This window comes from Ooceraea biroi, chromosome 7, assembly GCF_003672135.1.
Source record: "Ooceraea biroi isolate clonal line C1 chromosome 7, Obir_v5.4, whole genome shotgun sequence".
Taxonomy (NCBI): domain Eukaryota; kingdom Metazoa; phylum Arthropoda; class Insecta; order Hymenoptera; family Formicidae; genus Ooceraea; species Ooceraea biroi.
Window position 1 is genome coordinate 11,002,003 of NC_039512.1, and position 21,496 is coordinate 11,023,498.

Genomic DNA, 21,496 nt, shown 5'->3' on the forward strand with positions numbered 1-21,496 from the left:
GATAATCTCCTCGTGGAAGCGGAGTATGCGTGTCACCCCAATATTTCATACGCAGCAGCTCGATAAATTACTCGGCTGAAATTGATACTTATTCGACGGCTATCCACGAGGAGATGCGGTTTTGCAAGTTTAAATGTTGCTCCCCGCAGCTGCCTCGGCTGCTCGCGATCTCGAAAATTAGACGCCGTTCCGACTCGAGGCCTCTCGCGTGAGCCACCGAAGGATTTATCCCCGGACAGGACAGGAATTAGGCGATCACGCTGGATGCTCGCAAAGTGTACACCGCGACGAGCGTAATCGCGATATTCGCCCGGAACAACAATATTGCTGCAATCGATCAGCGACCAATGGCGTCGCCGCCGACGTCGCTGCACCCATTGCAGCGCGACACGCCGCGTCGCGCGCGAATAAGAGGCGCGAATGCAATTCAATGCAATTACGATGTAAGCCGTCGATCGTACGTCCGTTCGTTCGTTTCTTTCCTTTTTTCTCTTTTCCGCGAGCCGAGCTCTCGCACGAGCGCGAGCGCGCACCCATCCGTGAGAGTTCACAATCATTCATCATTGAAATGCGGCGCGCGGCGTTGCACCACACCGACGTGTACGAGGAAGGAACGAACGCCCATCCGATTTCATCTATCGGCCCGTACGATTGCATCGTCCTCGTCGGATCTACATTGTATCACGTGACCCGTCGATCTTTATCAAATCGACTCTTCGAAATCGCTAAACGAAAAATGGCACCACCGAGAAAATAAACTGTTCCTCGAAAGTTTTCTTGATGTCTAATAATAATAATAAGAATAACTGTATAGATGAACAATTAATCATGATAAATACGACGGTATAATTAATAATAACTAATAACAGTAATTGATACTTACCTGCGTTTGAAATTATAACGTCAGGAAGTCGTGACGGACACGAGAGAGGGATGCAATGGGATGCGTTTCGGTAAGAGAGGTTTCGCGGCGGAGAGGATCCCGCGCGAGAACGAAAAACACTGATGATAATAATAGGAGTTAGCGATTAATAATAGTAATTATGATAGTGCAGTTATACATTTTCACTGCGGGCGCGCAAGGGGAGCGCGCGAGAGCGGGAGAGGAAGGAAACCCGAGGGAAGAAAGCCATATCTTTCGCGCCGCCGTTTCAAGAGATTCACCTTTCTCGATCGCGGCCGCGTGGCCCGCGGCGTCTCGCGGATTTCCTGGGAGCAGGTACACACATCTCACGACGGGTGTACCTACCGGGTGTCAGGTGCGCAGGTACGAAGGAGAAATTCTCGCGGTAAACCTGCTCGAAGCGAAATCGAAATCGCGGTGCCGAGTGGAGGCCGCGGTACTTTCGGGGACACCCGGTATGCACGGCAATGCGTACGTATGTGCGTGATATCTGTCCGCAACCGCGGAACTGCGTGTGCGGCGCCAAACGCGGAAACAAAGGGAGATGATCGGTGCACTTCCGATCCGATCTTTCGCGCGTTATTTGCTCGTCTTAACGCGCGAGAGAGGTGCTTTAACGGAACGATGGACACGGACGCGATTTTACATAAAACGCGCTATTTTACGAGACGCCCATAAGAGAGAAAGTCGGATCGCTCTACAGTGTTTGCAGTCATTTAGAGATCATACCGGGACTCGCTGAGAGACTCGCCATAAACCGCAGCCTGCGTCTGCAATTTATCTCCTTTTATCGTCGGCGGAATCGGGTCGCCGATCGGTAACTTCTTGTGCCGGTCGAATCATCCGCATCGTCCGCCGCGCGCGGTGCACAGGCGGACATCTGAATCTTTACGAAAGCTCGGGTCTATCTATCTATTCACGTTCTGTATCAAATGTCGGATTCCAAAAGCTTTCATCTTTGTGATGTTTTATTAACAACACTTTTGAGAATAAATTTTCTTTTTTGAATCGTTATAATAAATTTTTGGAGGTATTAGAAATTATGCGTGGTAGGTATTATAGTTTAGGATTTTTTTATCGGATCTAATGCTATCGAATAGAAAATCTTTGTAGCATAATTCCACTTAGCAAGCCACATCAACCAGAGAACGAAGAACGAACGGATAGTGTTTTCTTTTTACCAATCCATAGGATGCAATATCGACGATACCATCCGCGGACATTGTTGCTCATATCTCTGTACAAATCATATCTCAGATCACGCGATTGCCGCTTTCAAATAGTCGCTGTCCAGCTATGCGAATAGCGTCGAATTAACGACACGATTTCTAAAACGTGCGAGCAAGCAGGCGAACGAACGAGCGAGCGAGCGAGCAAGGGAACACGCTAATAGCGATATCGTCCGATACCGCTCGATCACCGCGGGCGAGAAATTAATTGCGGGATATATGCCCGAGCCACTTTAACATTTTTCCCGAAATGTCGAATTAATCGAGAGACGCGATTCCATATCTTCCTCTACAGTTTTCTCCCTCGCTTTTGCCAGCGTGTAACTGCTGAGAGAAAAATGATGCCTCAAACTACATGCGATATTATCCCATATAATAAAACTATGAAACGACGAGAAGGTAGTCGTTTTTTTCTCGATTAAACCGCGATCTTAGTCACGTCTGTGTAGTCAGTTTTGAAACTCGAAGTTTTCTCGAACGAATCTTCGTAGAAATTTCATTTATTGACGCGCGAGGTTTATTGTTTCTGCTTTTGTAAATTATGAGAGGGAGCCTTACAGCTCTCCACGCGTTGCGCTGTTAAGTCTTGTATAAAGAAAGGGATGCGGAGGAGAGATCGTCGTGATTTTCTCGCTATTCGTACAAGCGGAACACTAGTAGTATCGCTCAACTCGATTACGCTCGCCCATTTATGACACGGAATAAATTACGTGCCGTCGTCGTCGGCAAAAATGATAAACCTTATCGGCCAACGATGCGCGCGAGACAGGCTTAAATTAAACGCCATTTTTCTCGTCGATCCGGCGAAAGTTATGGTTACGCGGCAGAGTGGAATCGAGTCCGTGTTATTTAAATGAGTTTGTCACGTTTTATAACTGCGTCGTATAACGTAGCCAGTAACCTGTGCTATATAACTCGTTAAATAGGAGATTAGAGCTACTTAATCGTAAATAAAATAGCGAAATTAAATCAGGCATAAATATATATAATTAAGATGCGAGAGTCATTTCCCCATTGCAGTTATCTAAATAAACGAGTTGAATAAAAGCGTATGAAAAATATTCTATGAAAAATATACTGTAGTTGCATATTAAGTTGCATAAGGTATTCAATTACGACATATAACAGTTCGATAAATATGTATATATGTCAGTATGATATCTAATAATAAACTATTTATATAGATATGTGCATACTGATTTTACTAATGTTTTCAATTCAGTTAAGTTTCTATAGAAATTACAAGATCAAGCACATAGAACGCATGCTCTGACCCTCCAAGCATTGAAGTCTCCACAGAGCCTGCGCAGTGTCACTCTGAAGCATCGAAATCTCCGAGCACGCCCGGCGCCAATGCGTGACGTGAATCCCTAGCCATCTCCTTAGTCCACACGCGGAGACTTCAACGCTTCGCGTCGCGTTGCATCGCCAACATTGTTAGTCGTATCTACATAGCAAATCGTCGCTCAACCGGTCGGTTAAATAAAGCAGCAAAATTAGATCACAAGTGCAATACATTAATCATGTCAAGTACACGATAACAGTATTAATTAAACTTTAATATACAATCTACGAAGACGATATTAACGAAAGACACTTTAGTATATATTTTATGCACTCCTACTTGCATAAATCGGTTTCTTATCTTTCTTTCGTATCTTAGCTTTTAAACTTTATTCACTGTCTTTGTTGCTGTGATATCTGACTTTTTAATAAATTTGCATTTTGCATTCCGCGCGACTGCTGTCGCTAGCTCGCGAGAGAATGCCCGCGCAAATCGCGATTTAATAAATTAGCGGAGTCAGTACTTTTATTTCAACGCACGGCGTACAATAATCACTGTTGTTACCCTACCACGCGCGACTATAAATACAACCGGATTTACATAACCGGGACTAGCCGGGCCTGCCTATTAATATGCATCGAGATACTTGTCAACGATGATTTTCTCGTGCGAAAATTAAGTCAATCCCCGACAAGTGACTGAGATATATAATTAATAGCTGTATTTTCAGAATCTACACTTCTCGCCGCAGAAAAACGTAATAATCAGCAGCATGCGTAATTAACATACACGCGGGAGTAAAATTTTCCACGGAGGCCCGCGCGTCGGGTTCCATTATCTACGCGCTAACATTAAGCGATAACGGCCTCGAAATCGTGTAGACACCTCATAAAATTACATTCAGAACGCGCGATGCGGTGTGCATCTTCCATGTGTCGACTGTATCGAGGCAGAACCTGCGCGCGATTAAAAAGAAACGCTTGAGTTGCTCGTAGTTTCACGGTCGCGCGATTTAGATAAATTGCCGCAGGTTGCTGCTTCTATGAAGCTACATAAATTCAAGCCGCTTGTAGAAAATCACGCGGATTCTCGCGGCGACGCTTAAGCGAAAGTAAAAGACCCACCGGGACCTGTATTCTCACCTCGCGCGCTGACCCATTAACGGCCGACTTGTGTCCCGTTTCTGAGAAAACATTTTGCTACAACGTCATCTGCTTTAATGATAAATAGTCCCCGCGATGAATGTATCAACCGGTAATAATGTCTGCTTGATCATTAATACGAGATCGCGCAAAAATAAAAGGCAATTGTATAAAATTTTCTGAATAGGTTGTCTTAGATGTATCTGGTGACCTTTTTTAACCATAGCTTCTTTGATTAAGATAGAGACCGTTTGTCCTTAGTGAAAGTATCGAAAGATGTTATCGCCAACATACACATCAGCAGAGTTGATGTTCTTTTCATTAAAATAAAATGAAAGATCCGACAAAAAGAAGAAGAAGAACGTTAGTGGATTGTCAATCTTGACCGGTTCATTGTCGATGTCGTTGAACTTGACCGAGGATTTCACTTTCCTCGAGCAAACTATTGGGGAAGAGAGCAGCACGTGAATAATTCATGCGCGCCCTGTTCCACAGGATGAGCCACTTAATGATTCCTTTTTCCTCAATGGCCGGGGCCTCATACCTCCGCTCATTATATCGGGGAACCTTGAACCTAACCGTCGACGACCTCTCTCGGATAGACCTTCTTAAAATAAACCTTCAAAGAAGCGACCTTCTCGCAATACGAGGAACACGTCTTTGTCTAAAATCTGCCGATTTCAGCTTATTTCAATCTGCTTGACGTTATTTTAATTGCGATCAATGAAGTTGCAGTCTCATCGCCTTTAATCTTCAACTTTATCATTATAAGTGCGTGTCTTAGGAGAGAATTTTTATCGTTTTCCATCATCTTTAACGGCCATTCGGTTTAATATCGTTTAATATTGTCGAACGTTGAACGTATCCTGCAATTTGGGAGTCATCAAAGAATTACAGATCGATATGTATTGGGGTAATAAAACTTTTATTTTAAATCGGAGTCGGAGTTATTCGCGCTCGCAAAATCAAAGACGACGAAATTGCATTTCGGTGCGCTGCGGGATTCCACGGAATTCCCTGGGTCTTCGAGAGTGCGTAATAGATCGGTGGCGGCGCGTTCCATTTTCATCTAATTGGCCGCTCGCTTTGGATTTTGCGCGCTCTTAATTGCGGCCAAGAAAGTATCAAGCGGGGCCGGCATAAAACCTCCGCTTCTGCCTGTGTCCGCGTGCATCCGCGCCAGCGGAATCTTCGAGATTAAATAAACGCCGTCGCCGTCGTCACTAAAAACGCCTCTCGCTTTAATCTTCAGCTTCTTTTTTTTCAACATAACTGCACGGTTTTTACATAAGTGGAATCGAGTCACCGCCGGGAGATTGAAAACTTTCTTGTTAGGAATAGTAAGACCCGTTAAACGCGATAATTACGATGTAAAGAATTTTCATGTTAAACCGCAGTCGTTTTTATTTGCTCAAGATTTCAGATTGTAATATCGAGATCATCCAGTGAATCATAGACTGGAAAATTTGATACAACACTTTAATACGAAGAAAATACAAGGCATCACGTCATGGAGGGGCAAAAAATTTGCATCGCGCGGATTACACACGCATTACGTGTGAACGCGTTCGCAACTATGTGGTGCGACAGGTCGTAGGCTAAACGACAATAAATCTTGCTTTAAGGGCGAGACGGGGAGGGGCAGGGGAAGTGCTCCGGATCAAAGTTTTTGCGACGAGACAGAGAAACTGCTTGCTCCGGATCGACGAAGCATTGGGACGATTACATTAGCTCGGCGTGCGATGCTTATCTCTTTGTACGCACGATTAAATTGATTTATAGGTAAACGTTAGAGGCGGCGGCGACGGCGTTTATCCGCCAGACCCGTAACCAGGACACGAAGAACATTTCCCCGCTCGTTGCGGGCCCGGATACTCCGTACTCTGTACTTTTTTATCAATACGGCAAATCTTTTGAGTTCAGATATTTGAAGACGATTGTCTATATTTTTGTGATAAATGTTAGTATTATGCATTATAATGTAACACAAAATAATTCGTTGGATCAAACTGAGATCTTGGAAATATATTTTTGCACTGATGTGATTGCTTTTTAATAACATCTCTTTATAAAAATCGTGTTTCGAGTTTAGATATTAAAAAGTGCTAATATATGTGTAATAACTTCCAGTTTTTTATTATTATTTCTTTTAGCGGAAGTAATTATTACACATTTTTATACATTGCTTCGCGAAAGTGTGATTTAGTATTTTATTTTTTATTTAATTTTATTAATTTTAAATTTTTCGATTATAAGATTTATATTTTTATTTCCCTTCTTCTTCAGATCTTAAAATAAAAATAAAAACTGAGGAGAAGAAGAAATTTATACCAATTGCAACTGAAAATTTAAGAGAAAGAGAAAAGGGAGTAGCTAAGTTTGATCTCACGGGGTGCGTTTCGCTCGTATCACGGGCGTGGAGTTCACCCACTAGATCGAGAGTGGGTGTGAGCCGCCATTGGAATTCGATGTTATCTCACTGACAGATACGAGATCGACCGCCGCGTGACGCGCTTTTTTCCCATTGCGAACGTTTCTTTCTTTTCCACGCGACTCGCGATTGCGATTGCACGATCCCTCAGCTAATCGCCGGCAGGAGAGGGGATGGTGAGGGGCGGTATAGAATTCGCGCAATTTGCATCACGATCGTTATCCGGCGACGTAGAATCTACTAAAGCGAACCGCCCTTACGGCGATATCTCGGTCTTCGGGCCGATGTAGATTATGAGCGCAATAACGATAATGGCGTCGACGACAAATGGCAGCGGAAACCAGGACAAACGAAAGGCGTGCGATTCAAGAGAAGGGCTGCCGATCGACCCAATTAAAGTAACTTTCATGGCCAATTGGCGAATCAATTGACAAATCAATTGGCGAACACTAAACGGGATCCGTTGATCTCAACGGTTCCCCGGTCCAAGGATCCATCCATCGCGCAATTGCTGACGTCACGTGCACCGCTGGATGCAATAAAGGGGTGTGAACGATCATCAACGCTGTCGTCTCTGTCTCGTTAACGTCGTCGTGGCGATGCGGATGAGCGCGTGATCAGCAGTTATCCCGGGAAACATCCGTCTCCCCACGGCCGGTCCGAGATAAAAAGCTGCGGATTGCATCGCGAGGAATGCAGGAATATTCCGCGTTAACATAGTTGTTCGTAGGTACACTAGGCGCCATAAATACTTGCGTAGGGTACTCTCTTGAATAATCTTACAGATTTTTACACATCACATTTTTCTCATCAATTACCGTAGTCTTATATTAAAAATTTGTTCTCCGAAAAAAACGATGAGAAACGAATAACAAAATTTATTTATATTACGAATATAGAAAAATGTCTAAAAATGTTTTTGCGATTTTCTGGGTGAAATCTGAATTCTTTTTATACGGATAATGTTAAACACAAAATTATTATATGAGTACAGACAAGTGCTCAAGATGGCGAAGCCATCCAAAGACCAGCCATGCGCGTCAAAAAGCCTTTGTCAGTTCCTGCGACCGATCATAACAGCGCGTGACGGATATTTCTTTCTTTCCTCTCCTCTCGTCACCTCGACTCGTAACTTCCACGAATCTCTGGTCTAACGATTACGAGATTACATTGCCGGAGCAAAAAAAAGCAGCGTGATCTGAATTATTTCGAAATTCATTGTGGACCCGATCGCGACCCGCGGAAAAACTTTACGATCGCCTGGAACAAAGAACACAAGATTCGAAAATTTGACAAATTTGGAACTTCCTTATGTAAAGATGCAAATCAAAATCCGCGGATTCCGTGGAAATCGTAAGAAGGAGTATTCAAATAACAATTTTCAAAATACTTGACTTTGCGTGCGCGTCTGCAGCCCCAAATCTTCTCGTCTATCGTGTGCCTTGTCTCATCGGACAGATTCCCTGAAATGACCGCTACAAGTCTATCAGTTGCACGCAACAGCAACCCGATGTTTCGGTATTTATTCTGAAACGCCTTGTATACACTCTCTGACCGATTTGCGGTTTGGGAAAAACGGTGACGGATGACCGTGCGGAATTTGACACGCGTGACTTCAGGATGATCTCGTTCGCGATGTCGGCGTCGGTGAAGTCATATAATTACGGTGCGCGGACAAAGGATGTGGAACGTCGTGCGAAAAAGCGCGCGTGACCGACTCGCCACCGCCGCCATCGGCCGTGTCGTCGTCGTCGTCATCGTCATCGTCGTCGAAAGAAAGAAAGTGACCATACGAGCCATACGTTTGCTATCTCGCGTTCGGGACCAAAAAAAAAGAAGGCGGTCGAGGGCGGTCGACGAGTTTTCGCCGGCCTGATCGGAGACGACAAGAAACGATCTGGAGGGACCAGTATTCCTATTCTGCAATTTCTTAATTAATGAGGACATAAAAAAGACATGCATTAAGAGTTTTGAAGCTTGTAACAATGAAAATAAAAAAATATTGGGCTGACCGGAAAAATCGTGCGGATTCTTTTAGCAAAATTTAAACGCAAAACTTTGTATTAGGAATTATAATAACATTAAAAAGACGCAATTTATTATAATATTCAATTAATAATACAAAAAACTTTGCATCGATGTAGTGCCGTCAAAACAATCGATCGAACAACACCAGAATGTTGTGCGATCTTGAATTCAAGGTTGATGTTTGGTAGAGTACTGGTAATTTCAAGGATGCACAAGATGGGTGTGTATGTGTATATGTATTCTTATACTTTCATTATATAAAAAATGTTCATTTAAGATTATAATTTTTACGGCTTCATTTAACTGATGATGCAAAAAATCTGAGTTTAACACACTAGAGATGCATAATCGCATTAATAGCGATGCGTCTGTTTTAATGCCAAAGTCTGTTTTGTGTCAATTTAATAAATAAATATGATTTTTCTGGACAGCAGAGAAATAAAAACATTTATGAACTTACCTTCAAGATCGTGCTTGGCCTGAACCGGATTCTTCAGTATCACGAATTGGCCGCAATCTCTGTTGAATGTAAAAACATCAATATATTTATTGTATATTCAGTAATATTTTGGAAAACGAAAGTTCGTCCAATTCTCATTATATAGATAAATCCTAGAAAAATTTCAACCTTCCTGTTTTCTAGGAATCGGGAGAAGACTCTCTTTAATGTTCAAGTGCGCTTCTTATCGAGTCGAGTATCATCTTGAACGATCTTTTTCTCTTTTTGCTACTAAGGAGATATCAACATTATCGATTTACACAACATCGCAATTAACATAATTTTAATATTATAAAATATTACGTGAAGAGAAAGAGAATAGAATGAAATAAGGAAACATGACACACTGTGAAAAGCAAATGGAACATCTTCGAATTAATGATGGTATAATCAGAAAGCGTAAGATTATGAAATTGGAGATTTCTCAGCAGCCTTTTCTCAGAGCATATCTTTTCTGTTCGCGGTTGTCAATGGCGCCAACAGTTACCTCGACGTCTTATTTAACCGGGCGCGGAGTTTCGGAATTGCGGAGAGATTCGGCGGTCGTGAAACAACGGTAAATCGAGAGAGGCCGAAATATGCACGCACGCGTACATGAACAAGCGATACGCTCGATTATTCGCGCATCCGGATATACGTCTCTCTTTCAGGGCGCGCTGAAAAATGTGCATCCACGTGGTGGAGGAGACGCACAATAATCCGCGGGTATTCGAAAAGCCGGCGGGAATGCCAGACAAGAGGCTCAGATAGAACGACGTCGTTTGTCATATCGCGCCCACGAGCTTCGCGCTCGAATAAAAGAAAACCCGGACGCGCCAATGCGACAATAATTGTCGATTTTCTGTAGGCAATGAAAGACATCTAGCTATGGACACGCGAAGAATCGCGCCTTATTGATGGTAAGAAGAATTCCAAACCATCGCTATTGTCATTGAAATGCCTTCGACACAGAAATCTTCAAAGAATGTCAGCCAGTCGTGCTTTCAATATTCTAATTTTGTCTTATCTCATTTATTAAGTTAATAAGTTGCAGATATATTGACACAGAATTTGCACATATTCGTGCAGATGTACTTTAAAGTATTTCTAAAATACATCTTTTAAGCATTTCTTATAAAATAATTTTTACTTTGGAATTTTTTGTTAAGAAAGCGATTAGAATTGAATTATATATTAGGGGTGTGATTTAGTTTTGAGGGTTTTTTTGCTCAAAAACGCATGTATTTAAATATGATAATGAATGAATACCTTAATCAAAATATTTTCCTTCGTTTTCTATCACTTTTTCCCATCTTTCTGGCAAGAGATGGATTCCACCACGATAAAATGACTCTTCTTTTCAGTTGATCCATTCGTCGACGAATTTTCGCACTTCTTCGAAATTATGAAAGTGTGTATCCTCTAAAGCGTGTTGCATCGACCGGAACAAATAATAATCGCATGGAGAATACGCGGGGTGCGGTAAGACTTGCCATTCAAGCTCTAATAGTGTTTGTTTCACTGATAACGCAACGTCAGGTCGAGCGTTGTCACGAAGAAGAATCACTTTCCGTCGTTTACTCGCAATTGGTGGTCGTTTTTGGTCCAATGCTTGCTTCAACTTGTACAATTGGTGTCGATAACGATCAGCCGTGACAGTCTCATGCGGATTTAACAGCCTATACCTTCTTCATCCCACCAAATACAGAGCATTACTTTTGAACCGTCAATATTGCGTCTCGGAGTGGATGTTGACGGTTGGCCTGGATCCACCCATGATTTTCTGCGTTTGGGATTATCAAAATAGATCCACTTTTCATCCCCAGTAACAATCCGAGACAAAAGACTCTTCTTTTTTTGCCTGGCGATCAACGAAATGCAAATGTTCAAATGGCACTTTCCGATAATTGATGTCGAACCCATTTCCCTTCTTTCTGAATTTTTCCCATTTCATGTAAATGTTTGGTAACTGTTGTATGATCAATATTTAATGCTCTGGCAAGTTCTGAAGTAGATTGTGTTGGATTTTCGTGCAATAATGCTTGCAAATCTGCATTTTCAAGCTTTCTTAGTTGTCCCGAGCGTTCTTTGTCCTTCACATCAGTATCACGACTTTTAAAGCGTCTAAACCAGTATTCACACGTCTTAATTGATGGGGCAGAATCACCATAAGTTTCCACAAGAATTCTATAACCGTCAGCCGCAGTTTTCTTTTGATTAAAAAACAAAAGCAACGCATGTCGAAAATGCTGTTTCGGAAGTTGCATTTTTACGATGATACAAACACGGCTCTTATTGCATCTATTGCTATAATGCTACTAAATGTCATGGATAATGTCAACACTGTAAGAAACAACAGTTATCGGAAACAGCTATTGGAACAAACTGACACTACAGCCATCTGTTGCAAAACCCTCAAAACTAAATCACACTCCTAATAATTTATTAAGTATTTATATTGCGGAATGTACATTCTGCGTGATAATAATTTATTAACTGGTCGGCCCACTCGGTACTCCAATTTTCATTTATCTAATCGTTACTTGCATTTCAACCGGTTGCTACACTTGCAAACAAGTTACTAAATGCTATAAAGAAGATAATGCTAAAAAAGAAGAAATAAGCGTATTTATATAAGCTTCTGATGAATATATTATTCGAGAAATAATTGAGGAAAACATATTGTACATGGAAGAAGAAATGAGAAAATGCCAACAGGTCAAGAGATCGGACTTAAAGAAAGACAAAAAGATGCGAAGAAAAACGAGCGATCCACTCAACTTCTCTCGAGTTGATGAGTCCAAATTAGATCACACGAAGTCCGAGAAGACTAAAAGTGGCGACGCTCGTATAGCTTCGAGGAAGCGCGAGTGATCACGTCTCACGGATCTCGAGTTTGCTCATCTCTTTCTCGTCATCTTGTAGCACGTCAAGGACTCGAAGCGTGAACTAAGACGCTTGTTCGACTTGTGTTTCTTCTGTGTTTGTTACAACATGGCATGTGTCTATGTGTGCATACGAGTGCGTATACGTGCGTGTGTTCTACGTGACGCAATCGGATGCCAACGGCTGCAGCAGATCCTGGCGTGCTCGTGTTTTGCGGATGCTACCGGCTAACGGTCGCTGATACACGAAGCCACGCAAAATACACGTACACGTATACGCGATTAACAAGCACGCAAGGATACGAAGCCGTGGCAAGCGGGGCCCAATGACGTCAGGCCTGGTGAAGTGGTGAATGGGCCCCAAAGTTTCGAAGTTTAGCTTGCCGATTCCGCCAAGAGAGGCGCAAGCTGTCGACTGCAAAAATCTGTTGAGAAATCGGTCGATATAAAGTTGAAAAGATTTTTTTATTATTAATTTCTGATTTTCTGTGGAAGTAACGATTAGATTAATTTAAACGTTTTTATCAAAATGAATGGAATATTTTTCCTGGAGTAAATATTGCATATCACGTTCATGTACATTTTCTCATACAGTTGATAAAGTTGCGATTGATAATATTGATTGCCAAATTGTACTATTATTATATTATATTATGCTAATATATTACTTATAGTTATATCAGAAACTTTTGTGTCATGATTTACTAAAATTCTGTATATTATAATACAGGGTGAGGCACCTAAAACAGGCCACCTGAATATCTCGGCTGTTATTGGTGATAGAAAAAAATGTGTCAGACCAAACTTGCATGGTTTCGAGGGACACATAATTTGTTCTAAATAATTTTTTATTAGGTGGACGCGTAGAGGTCATATGAAGGTCAACTTCGTTTTTTTAAAGGGTATGATATGTGTTTTTACGTACCATCTAGTAGAGCGTTTGAAGATGCGCACATTGATCTACGGGTCAAAATCATTCAAGGTCACTGAAGGCTAAAATTGCTAAGTGCTAGAACTTTTTCATTTCCGAGTTTACGGTATTTTCAATAGCAGAGAACTCTAGGCAATATAAAAAATAATGATATCATCAACTCAGAACTTCTCGGAAAAGAAAAAATTTCTAACGGCTAGAACTTTTTCATTTCTGAATTTACGGTATTTTCAATAGCAGAGAACTCTAGGCAATATAACCTCGAAACCATGCAAGTTTGGTCTGGCACATTTTTTTCTATCACCAATAACAGCCGAGATGTTCAGGTGGCCTGTTTTAGGTGCCTCACTCTGTATACAGAATTTCTAAATATATGGATTATAACAATCTTTATTAAAAGATGTAATTATAACATATAACGTTCAATATAAAAAGATTACAAGATATAATTGTTTAATTAATCGTGAAAGAAAAAAGAGCTTCTACAAAATAAAACAGACAATTTTCCCAATAACATAATTAATACATTATTGGAAAAATAATTGCCGTTCTCAAAATAATATCAGGATGAGATGAAAAATATATACAACACTTATTTATAAAATCTAAAAGTAAAATTTTTCTTTACTTTCTTTTTATTACATAAATCTCCACAATGTAGTTCGTATTTTTACAGCTTTTTCTCACTATTATAAGTGTATTTAGCGCATTATCATTCTTTTTTCTGTAATTTGCCAGAAAATATTTATAAAACATATTTCAGTCAATTAGCGAGGTTGCAGTTCACTAAAAAATTCATCGTATCATCAATATTCGTAACGTACGTATCTATATAAAACTTTTGTCTTATTTTACAAAAGATCTACCTACAAAAAATAAGAGGGTAAAGCCGTAAAAGGTACAATATAAATTCGATAAATATACAAGAATAAATTAATGAGATTCATGCAATGGACTCCCTTGGGAAATTACCGGAGGCGAGTATCATAAGCGATCCTCCGAAATCCGCAGGAAGTTAACAATCAAATCCTCGCCAGTTTTGCAGCAAGATCAGAACCAAAGAAGTGCCCGATCATCAACTCAAAGAATCACTCAATATCACACACACGTGCTAACAAGTTCTGTGTCGGAAATTGAGTCAAACCTGATGAGGAAGAAGAAGAAGACGATGACGAGGAGGAAAGATTCCATGATCTAAGAATCTTCCGGAGTAAACAGAAATAGAGAAGAGAGACTGGCTGGTCAAAGACAAAAAAACGCTTCTTGTCTTCGCGCGGTCAACCTAAGCAGCAGGTTGCTGCGTTTCGGGTTTGCGGAAGATGCCGGTGAAGAGAATAGTGTTGCTAGTCTTGTCATAGATCAGGTAGACGAACGGATGATTGGCTTTAAAGACAGCGGGGTCCATGGGCCGACTCGAGCGGAAGGTGAGGATCGCGGTGGCTGCTGCCGCTGTGGTGCCTTCTTCCGTGACCTCGATGCGGGCGCGATGCACTGCATCACCGAGAGTCAGACTCTGCTCTCCATCAGCGAGGAAGCCACGCAGATCGGCGGAGTTGGAGAAAAGCTCGCCGGCACCCAATTGGCTTAACAGCTGAGCAACTGGCAGTTCTCGCTCGAGCTCGAAACGTGGCAGGCTCACTTCGACCTCCCGATATGTCATTCTGTCCTGCAACATTTCGCGAAGCAGCTGCGATCCTCTCTCGGTCGCTAGGCGTTCCACCAACTGGCGAATGCCGTCCTGGGGCTCGTTTGAGGGATTCTGACCGGAGTACATGATGGAGAACGGAGGCAGCAATACGAACATCGATATTTCGTTGCCCTTGTAGGGTAGTTCCAAGACGTACGCGCCCAAGTCCTCAGAAACGTCTAAAAAGGAAAATATTAAAATTAGAAACCAGCAAATGAATATAAAATTAATGAAGAATTAAGTATATTGATTAATCATTAATTTAGAAAATAAATCACTAAAGATTAAAACGTTACATCGCTATGTATGAAACTTACGATGATGGAATTGTCCTTTCTGTCGCATGAAAGTGATGACAGAGTTCTGCATTCCGGAAGAGTAGAAAATGTCACGTTGGGAGTTTTTCGGATCGAAACGGTGAGCCCACAAACCCTTGAAGTAAACGGCATTCGCCAGGACCAAATCGGTGTCCTCGCTAATGCTGTTGGGTGGCAGAAGTTCGCGGATGTGACCCTTTGTCATGTTGCTGATCCATTCGTTAATGTGATTTCGCACCTGAGCGGGGTTCGTACGGAAATCGGTCACTTGCAGTTGATCGTTGAAGAAATCGAGCATGCACTCACGCAACTTCTTAGTATTTGTGATCCAAAATCTATTTGCGACGTTGTACTCATAAGACTCCGAGCTATTTATCTGAAACGTAGAACGTCGAAGATGAGAAACTCGTTTGTAAAGTCTCCAGAATAATGAATTACTAAATCAACAAAATTATGTATTTATTTGCGCAGTCTTCAGGATATTCTTTTTATATAAATTTTTCATAAAATCTATAAAAGATTTGAGATAATAAATATCTAACATCTCCAAATTATTGATTTACTGATATCATAAATTATTTTACATTTATTTATACTTAAGGAAGAAGATGCAAGACAATCTTGCTATTAAAGATTCGCAACAACTTTACAATTTTTAGAAAACTTTAATTTTCTTATCTTTTTCTTATTTAAAGACATGTTTTTAATTTTATTATCGTAATCTAATAAATATAGCATCCATGAAATATCCTTGCCTTAAGTCAATTTTTTACTTTAATTTTACATTTAATATGCAACGATCTGACAACAGGATTTGCATCTCTTTTAATCACCTCTGATACCTATCTAAATGGCAAGTCCTCTAAACAGAGATTTCTAAGTGGCATCATCCGAATTTATTCATACAACTGAGAATCGAATTTGCTCAGCAAGGTCCTAAAGTCGTCCAAGGCGAATTCCGGACCAGCTTTAGGTTTTGCAAGGACCTTGAGACCCAAGCACTTGGCATATTTATCCTCGTCGATGTGACGATAAATCGCGTGCGATTCGCCTTGACATACCTAGCGACGACGAAGTAAATCGCCAAGTGGTTGTGCAATCGCGCCAGAATAATTGCTCACCTGAGAGCGCATCTCGTTGATCGATCTCTCAAAAGCGTAGTAGCGTTGCACGTCAACTTTGGAGAGGTGCTCGGGAATGCGCAGAGCCGTCTTGAGGGATTCTTCGGTGGTGCCGCGGGCTCCGAAGTACGCCAGACTCAAGGCCTGGTGCAGACTGTGTGGGCTGAAGAAGACGTTGTCCCGCGTTTCGATCAGCGCGGCCTTCTTCAGACTATCGAGTGCGAAATTATAACGGGCGTCCGTCAGCGATATTTTCGATGCCGGGTCCATCAATGATGGGACATCGTTGCCTGTCAGACATTGCGCCGAAATCCTGCTGATCGCTAGCAGCAGTGGTACCGCCTGAAAAAAGAAGAAAGCACGATATTAGAAAGAGAAAATTGTGTTTTTACATATCATAATAGATAGATAGATATTAATAATATTACATAATAATTAACGTGATCAACATCACGTATAATCAAGTTATTTTTATTCAAGACTTAGCTGGTGAGAGAATTTACTTAAGACATTGAAACAAAAATAAGGCCAAGAAGAAGATAATTGACGAAATGAGAAAAATAAATACTATCATTTTCATTTATTGAGCTCGAATGATTCTTGCAGGTGAAAAATGCGATTTCAGTTTCGGCATTATGGAAATTATGGAAACTAAATTTATTGCTGCTTTCGACAAGTTCCTGCACGCATCTTCCAATGTAAAGAAGCTAAAGATACTTCAAACGAGTGAAATGGGCCAGCATTCTCTCGTCCAAATACTTCGTGCGGGAGGAAAAAACTTTCTCGGTAGACGACAGAGAAAGCGAGGACGTGGAACGATGCTCGTTGTTCAATGCAGAGGACGTAAGACGAAACGACGGAAGAAATCCGAGATCTCCGTGGCCTTTTTTCGTAATGCTTCCGATAGCTGCCTGCTCGTAACAATAGCCTTTAATTCATTCGAGTTTCCAGACCGTATCCGACCGCGTGCGAACCGGTCGTTATATCGAAGAATCGATCGCGTCATCGTGACCAGTTGTAATCCTTTTAGCGATGGCTAATCCTGGCCGAACACGACCAGCCACCTAAAGATCAAGGATTTAAATCTCGAAAACGTCAGAAACGACTACGTACGGCCGCTGGGAGATTCGTATCTCTATCTTCTGAAGGTTCTATGGTGCTCATTTTCCTGACCAACCGGGACCGTGGAGTACCTGTAACACCAGCAAGATGCAAGGCCTCTTATTTGGCGTGACGCAACCGTACGGTTTCTTCACGATTTTCGTTCCACGGAAGGGCCCTCAGTTTGTGATTTTCCGTGCAAAATTACGGCGAAATTGCGGCCGGATCGGAAATCATCGGCTGGGAAACGAGTGAAAGCAGCCGTGCGGAGCCGACACCGTGACATCACAGGGCATCCGGCTTTCATGAAAGGAATTAACGTATGACGAAGACTCAGTTTTATGTGACGAAAGTGGCTGTTTCATGTCAAGTGAGAAGAGGATCATCGCGATAGGCCGCAGCACGGCAAAGAAACCATTCGAAACTTGCTCAATGCAGGAGAATAATTAATAGTCTACTGCAATGAAATGCACGCAGTTTTGTAAACATTCAGCACGACTGGTGCACTATTGTATAATTCTTTACTGCGTGAAAAAAATGAAGATAAAAACTGAAATTAAAATTAAAATTGGAATAAGAATCAGTCTGAAAATTGAAATTATAATCGAAATTCCGACGAAAGACACTCAAACTTGAAATCAAAATTCACGAGTGAGGGAATAAAAGTTGTCTGAAATGAAAGCGCAGTTAGAATTGGGAATAAGAATCATGTTATTTTACGAGACTGAAATCCTAACGACGTCGACGCGGGAATTACCGGCGAATTATTTGTCCACTATGTGTGCTCGTTATTATGACGATCACGTATCACATACAACCATCGTGAGTATACTCGTAGACTACTTTGCCAACTTTATTCTTGGGATTGAACGAGTTACCACTTCTCCTCGTTTCCTTCTTCTTACGAACGAGACCGATTAAATAAGCTGGAATTAATCACTCGTGACGTAATCGACTCTATGAATGATCGAACGAAACAATGTGGAATTCCCTGAGAATTGTAAAAAGCAGCGCGTAGTAGTGTTCATATGAACGTTGCAAGATATAATGACTCTTATATATGTCTGCGTGAATAATTCATTGAAAGTTATAATTGTGACGTAAGAAAGTTCGATTCTAAACAGATCACAACTGTCTTATATTCTTTAAAAGTCTTCCAAAATAATAACAGAATTATTAAATAATCTGATTATTTTCCGAAAAATTGCATTCTACTTCTTTAAATGTTTCAAATGTGATGCAATTTAGTACACACAAAAGTTTTTAAAATACAGGAAAAAGAATCACTTCTGTTTCTCGAATCTGTCAAAAAAAATATAAAAATTCTTTAGCAATATTGCAATTTTTCTGAAAAATATTAATACATTGAAAATGAAAAAATAAAGAATTTCAAACAAAAATTTCTGAAGATAAAGTCACTTTATTTATAGTAATATTATATAAAATTATATAAAGTGATATTAATGGGACAGCAAACGAAAAATTGTATATCCCTGACAGAAGATAGCATTTAACGTCGACATAAAATTGACACTTACGTTCAGCGTCAAATGCGTACGATAAAATTGACGAATAGTTGTCTGTGAGTTCTATTTGTGATCGTATCATGCTACTATTTACCATTGTTTTCAAAATTGCCCAATATGACACATCGAATGATAATATGTGTGTACGTGTACATCTATCGTGTATATCTATAGAATGCATCGCGTGTGTCAAAATATCGTAATGTCGTGACGTATGTTGGAAATAACGAGAATGATACGATATTATGTAAATCTGACGTAGTTCTAGATAAAATGAGATAAAAATAAACAGTTATAGCATTAATATTGTAGTAATGATGTTCTTTGGATACGAAAAAGAGTTTTCATTATCGTGTGTATTGCCATTTATATTGCCATAAAATAAACTCTTTTTTTGTTAATCAAAAATTTATCAATTCTACTTTACATGGATGTACATTATGAGCTCCGAAATATAATAAAATATTCAATTCAAGATTTATTTATTACGTTACAAGTTTATCTTATCGTTTTATATTGTTGTCAATGAGATCAGAAAAAATTTCAAATTTTAAACGATACTTGTGAGATACGATAAATGATATGCGGAAGATGAAACATTACAACAATTTTGAGACCGATTTTATTAAAATAAAAGCGAAATTTATTTGGAACTCATACACAAAGTAATTCACGCAAGCACAAAGACACGCGCTTGAAGTCTCTCGATAAGACTTATCGCGGTTGAACTTCCGACAAGCGTAGCAAGGGTCATTTCAAAGGAGTGCAGGATTTGAAGAATACAAGCCTCTGTACTAACAACGCGAACAATATCGCAATAAATATCAAACTAATAAACGAGAGACCGTTGCTTCCTCCAAAAATCACATTACAAAATTATTTCACAAAACGATATGGAACAAAATGTAAAATAAGAATGGACGATGATGAGGCACTCACCGTGAGAAGAAACATCGTGCGGCACTCTTTTGAGGTTCCAGCAAATCAGGAAATCTGAACGAAGTGTCAATCAAGTGGAGATATTGATCAGTCAGCGCAATCGATTCTGAACGTCCGAGCAATGATGAAGAGCAGACAAGACTGAAGGCTGAGCGACCACGAAGAGACGCTCGAAGAGAACGCCTGGTCCCACTCGTTCCCCACTATTTTACTGATCGCGTCTGCGTGGGGAACATCGTGACACGCATCACGAGCAGGATCCAGGGTCGGATCGAATGAAGAGAAGCCAACGAACACCAGCTCATCGCCTGAAGGAGTCTTACGCGAGCGTTACTTTACTTATTATAATAATTAACACCTAATAATGCTTCCAGGAAACCCGATAAGGGATAAGAATGTTCACTTTCTCCTCGATCGTAATGAGATAGAATGTGTTTCCAATTAAAAACGTCGAAATGATTGAGGAAGTTCGTAAGAACTTTTCAGTCGTGACTTTTCATTGTATTCAGTGCTGCAGAAAATCCGACTGATTTTCATGTCAGTCAAGGCTCTTCCTTTCGCGTGCCGACCCTGATTGCGTTTATGTGCAATACGCTTCTCACGCGCGCCCGCGAGAAGCCGGTCATTACTTCCTCGTCTCTTGGAAATGCCCAGTCGTAATCACCAATTTTATTACCAGAAAATCCCTCTGCCTCTTTCAAGGATGCTACAACGTACCGGACATTATAATCCTCCGAACCGTTTTGCGCATTTCGCTTTCTATGGATACTTATCTCTTTGCTTGGACAGACTTATCTGCGAAGAGCTTCGCCTTCGTTTGCAGATCTGTTTAACGAGAAAAAATGTATTGATAGTGATGCATGTTAACTTTCGAGCCGCTGAAGATTTTTTAGAAATTGTGTCTCTTTTATTTAAAAAGGACAATAAAGTTTTATTAATTTTTTAATCTGAAAATCTAAAAGAATCTTTACGCGTATCTAAATAAGTTCACATCGAATAAGGGAAATGTGTTATAAATAAAAGGTTTTCTCGTTTTTAGAGTTATTTGCTCTTACGTAGGAGTCTGTCTACTGCTAGGTGGATCAAGATTGGCAAGTCAAGTAGCTTAATAAACGACCAAGTGCTACGCTTAAAGCGTTTAGCTTCTCATACCGGATCTTGATGTCAAAAGAGTCGGACAATTATTTTTCTCACAATTCGTATCAAAATAAATTTATTTTTTCAGAAATTATTTCTCAATAATACAGATAAAATTGCCGAAAATATATTAAAATTTCTCTTTTCTAATTATCCATCGTTAACAGGCGAATAATATAATTTCATCAATTTCCAGCAAGAGTAGACCTTAACAACAATCGATCAATTGAAAAGGAAAACCAAATTACACAAACGTATAATGATGACATGTCTTAATTATCGTTGTTTAATTGTCAAACAAGGTTCTCAGAAATAATGTCAGTCATCAACACGGAGATAATAACACTAATATGAC

At 40.5% G+C, this 21,496-nt stretch overlaps 1 protein-coding gene across 1 annotated transcript; it reads right to left on the reverse strand.

Moving 5' to 3' along the window:
* Positions 1-13,908: 13,908 nt before the first annotated feature.
* Positions 13,909-20,172, reverse strand: LOC113562280 (serine protease inhibitor 88Ea-like). The gene is made up of 4 exons (XM_026971155.1): positions 20,005-20,172; positions 16,439-16,780; positions 15,318-15,693; positions 13,909-15,179 (listed from the first exon to the last, which is right to left on the reverse strand). The coding sequence occupies exons 1-4, from the start codon at positions 20,017-20,019 to the stop codon at positions 14,596-14,598; spliced, it is 1,317 nt and encodes a 438-aa protein (XP_026826956.1). The 5' UTR covers positions 20,020-20,172; the 3' UTR covers positions 13,909-14,595.
* Between the last annotated feature and the right edge of the window lie 1,324 nt (positions 20,173-21,496).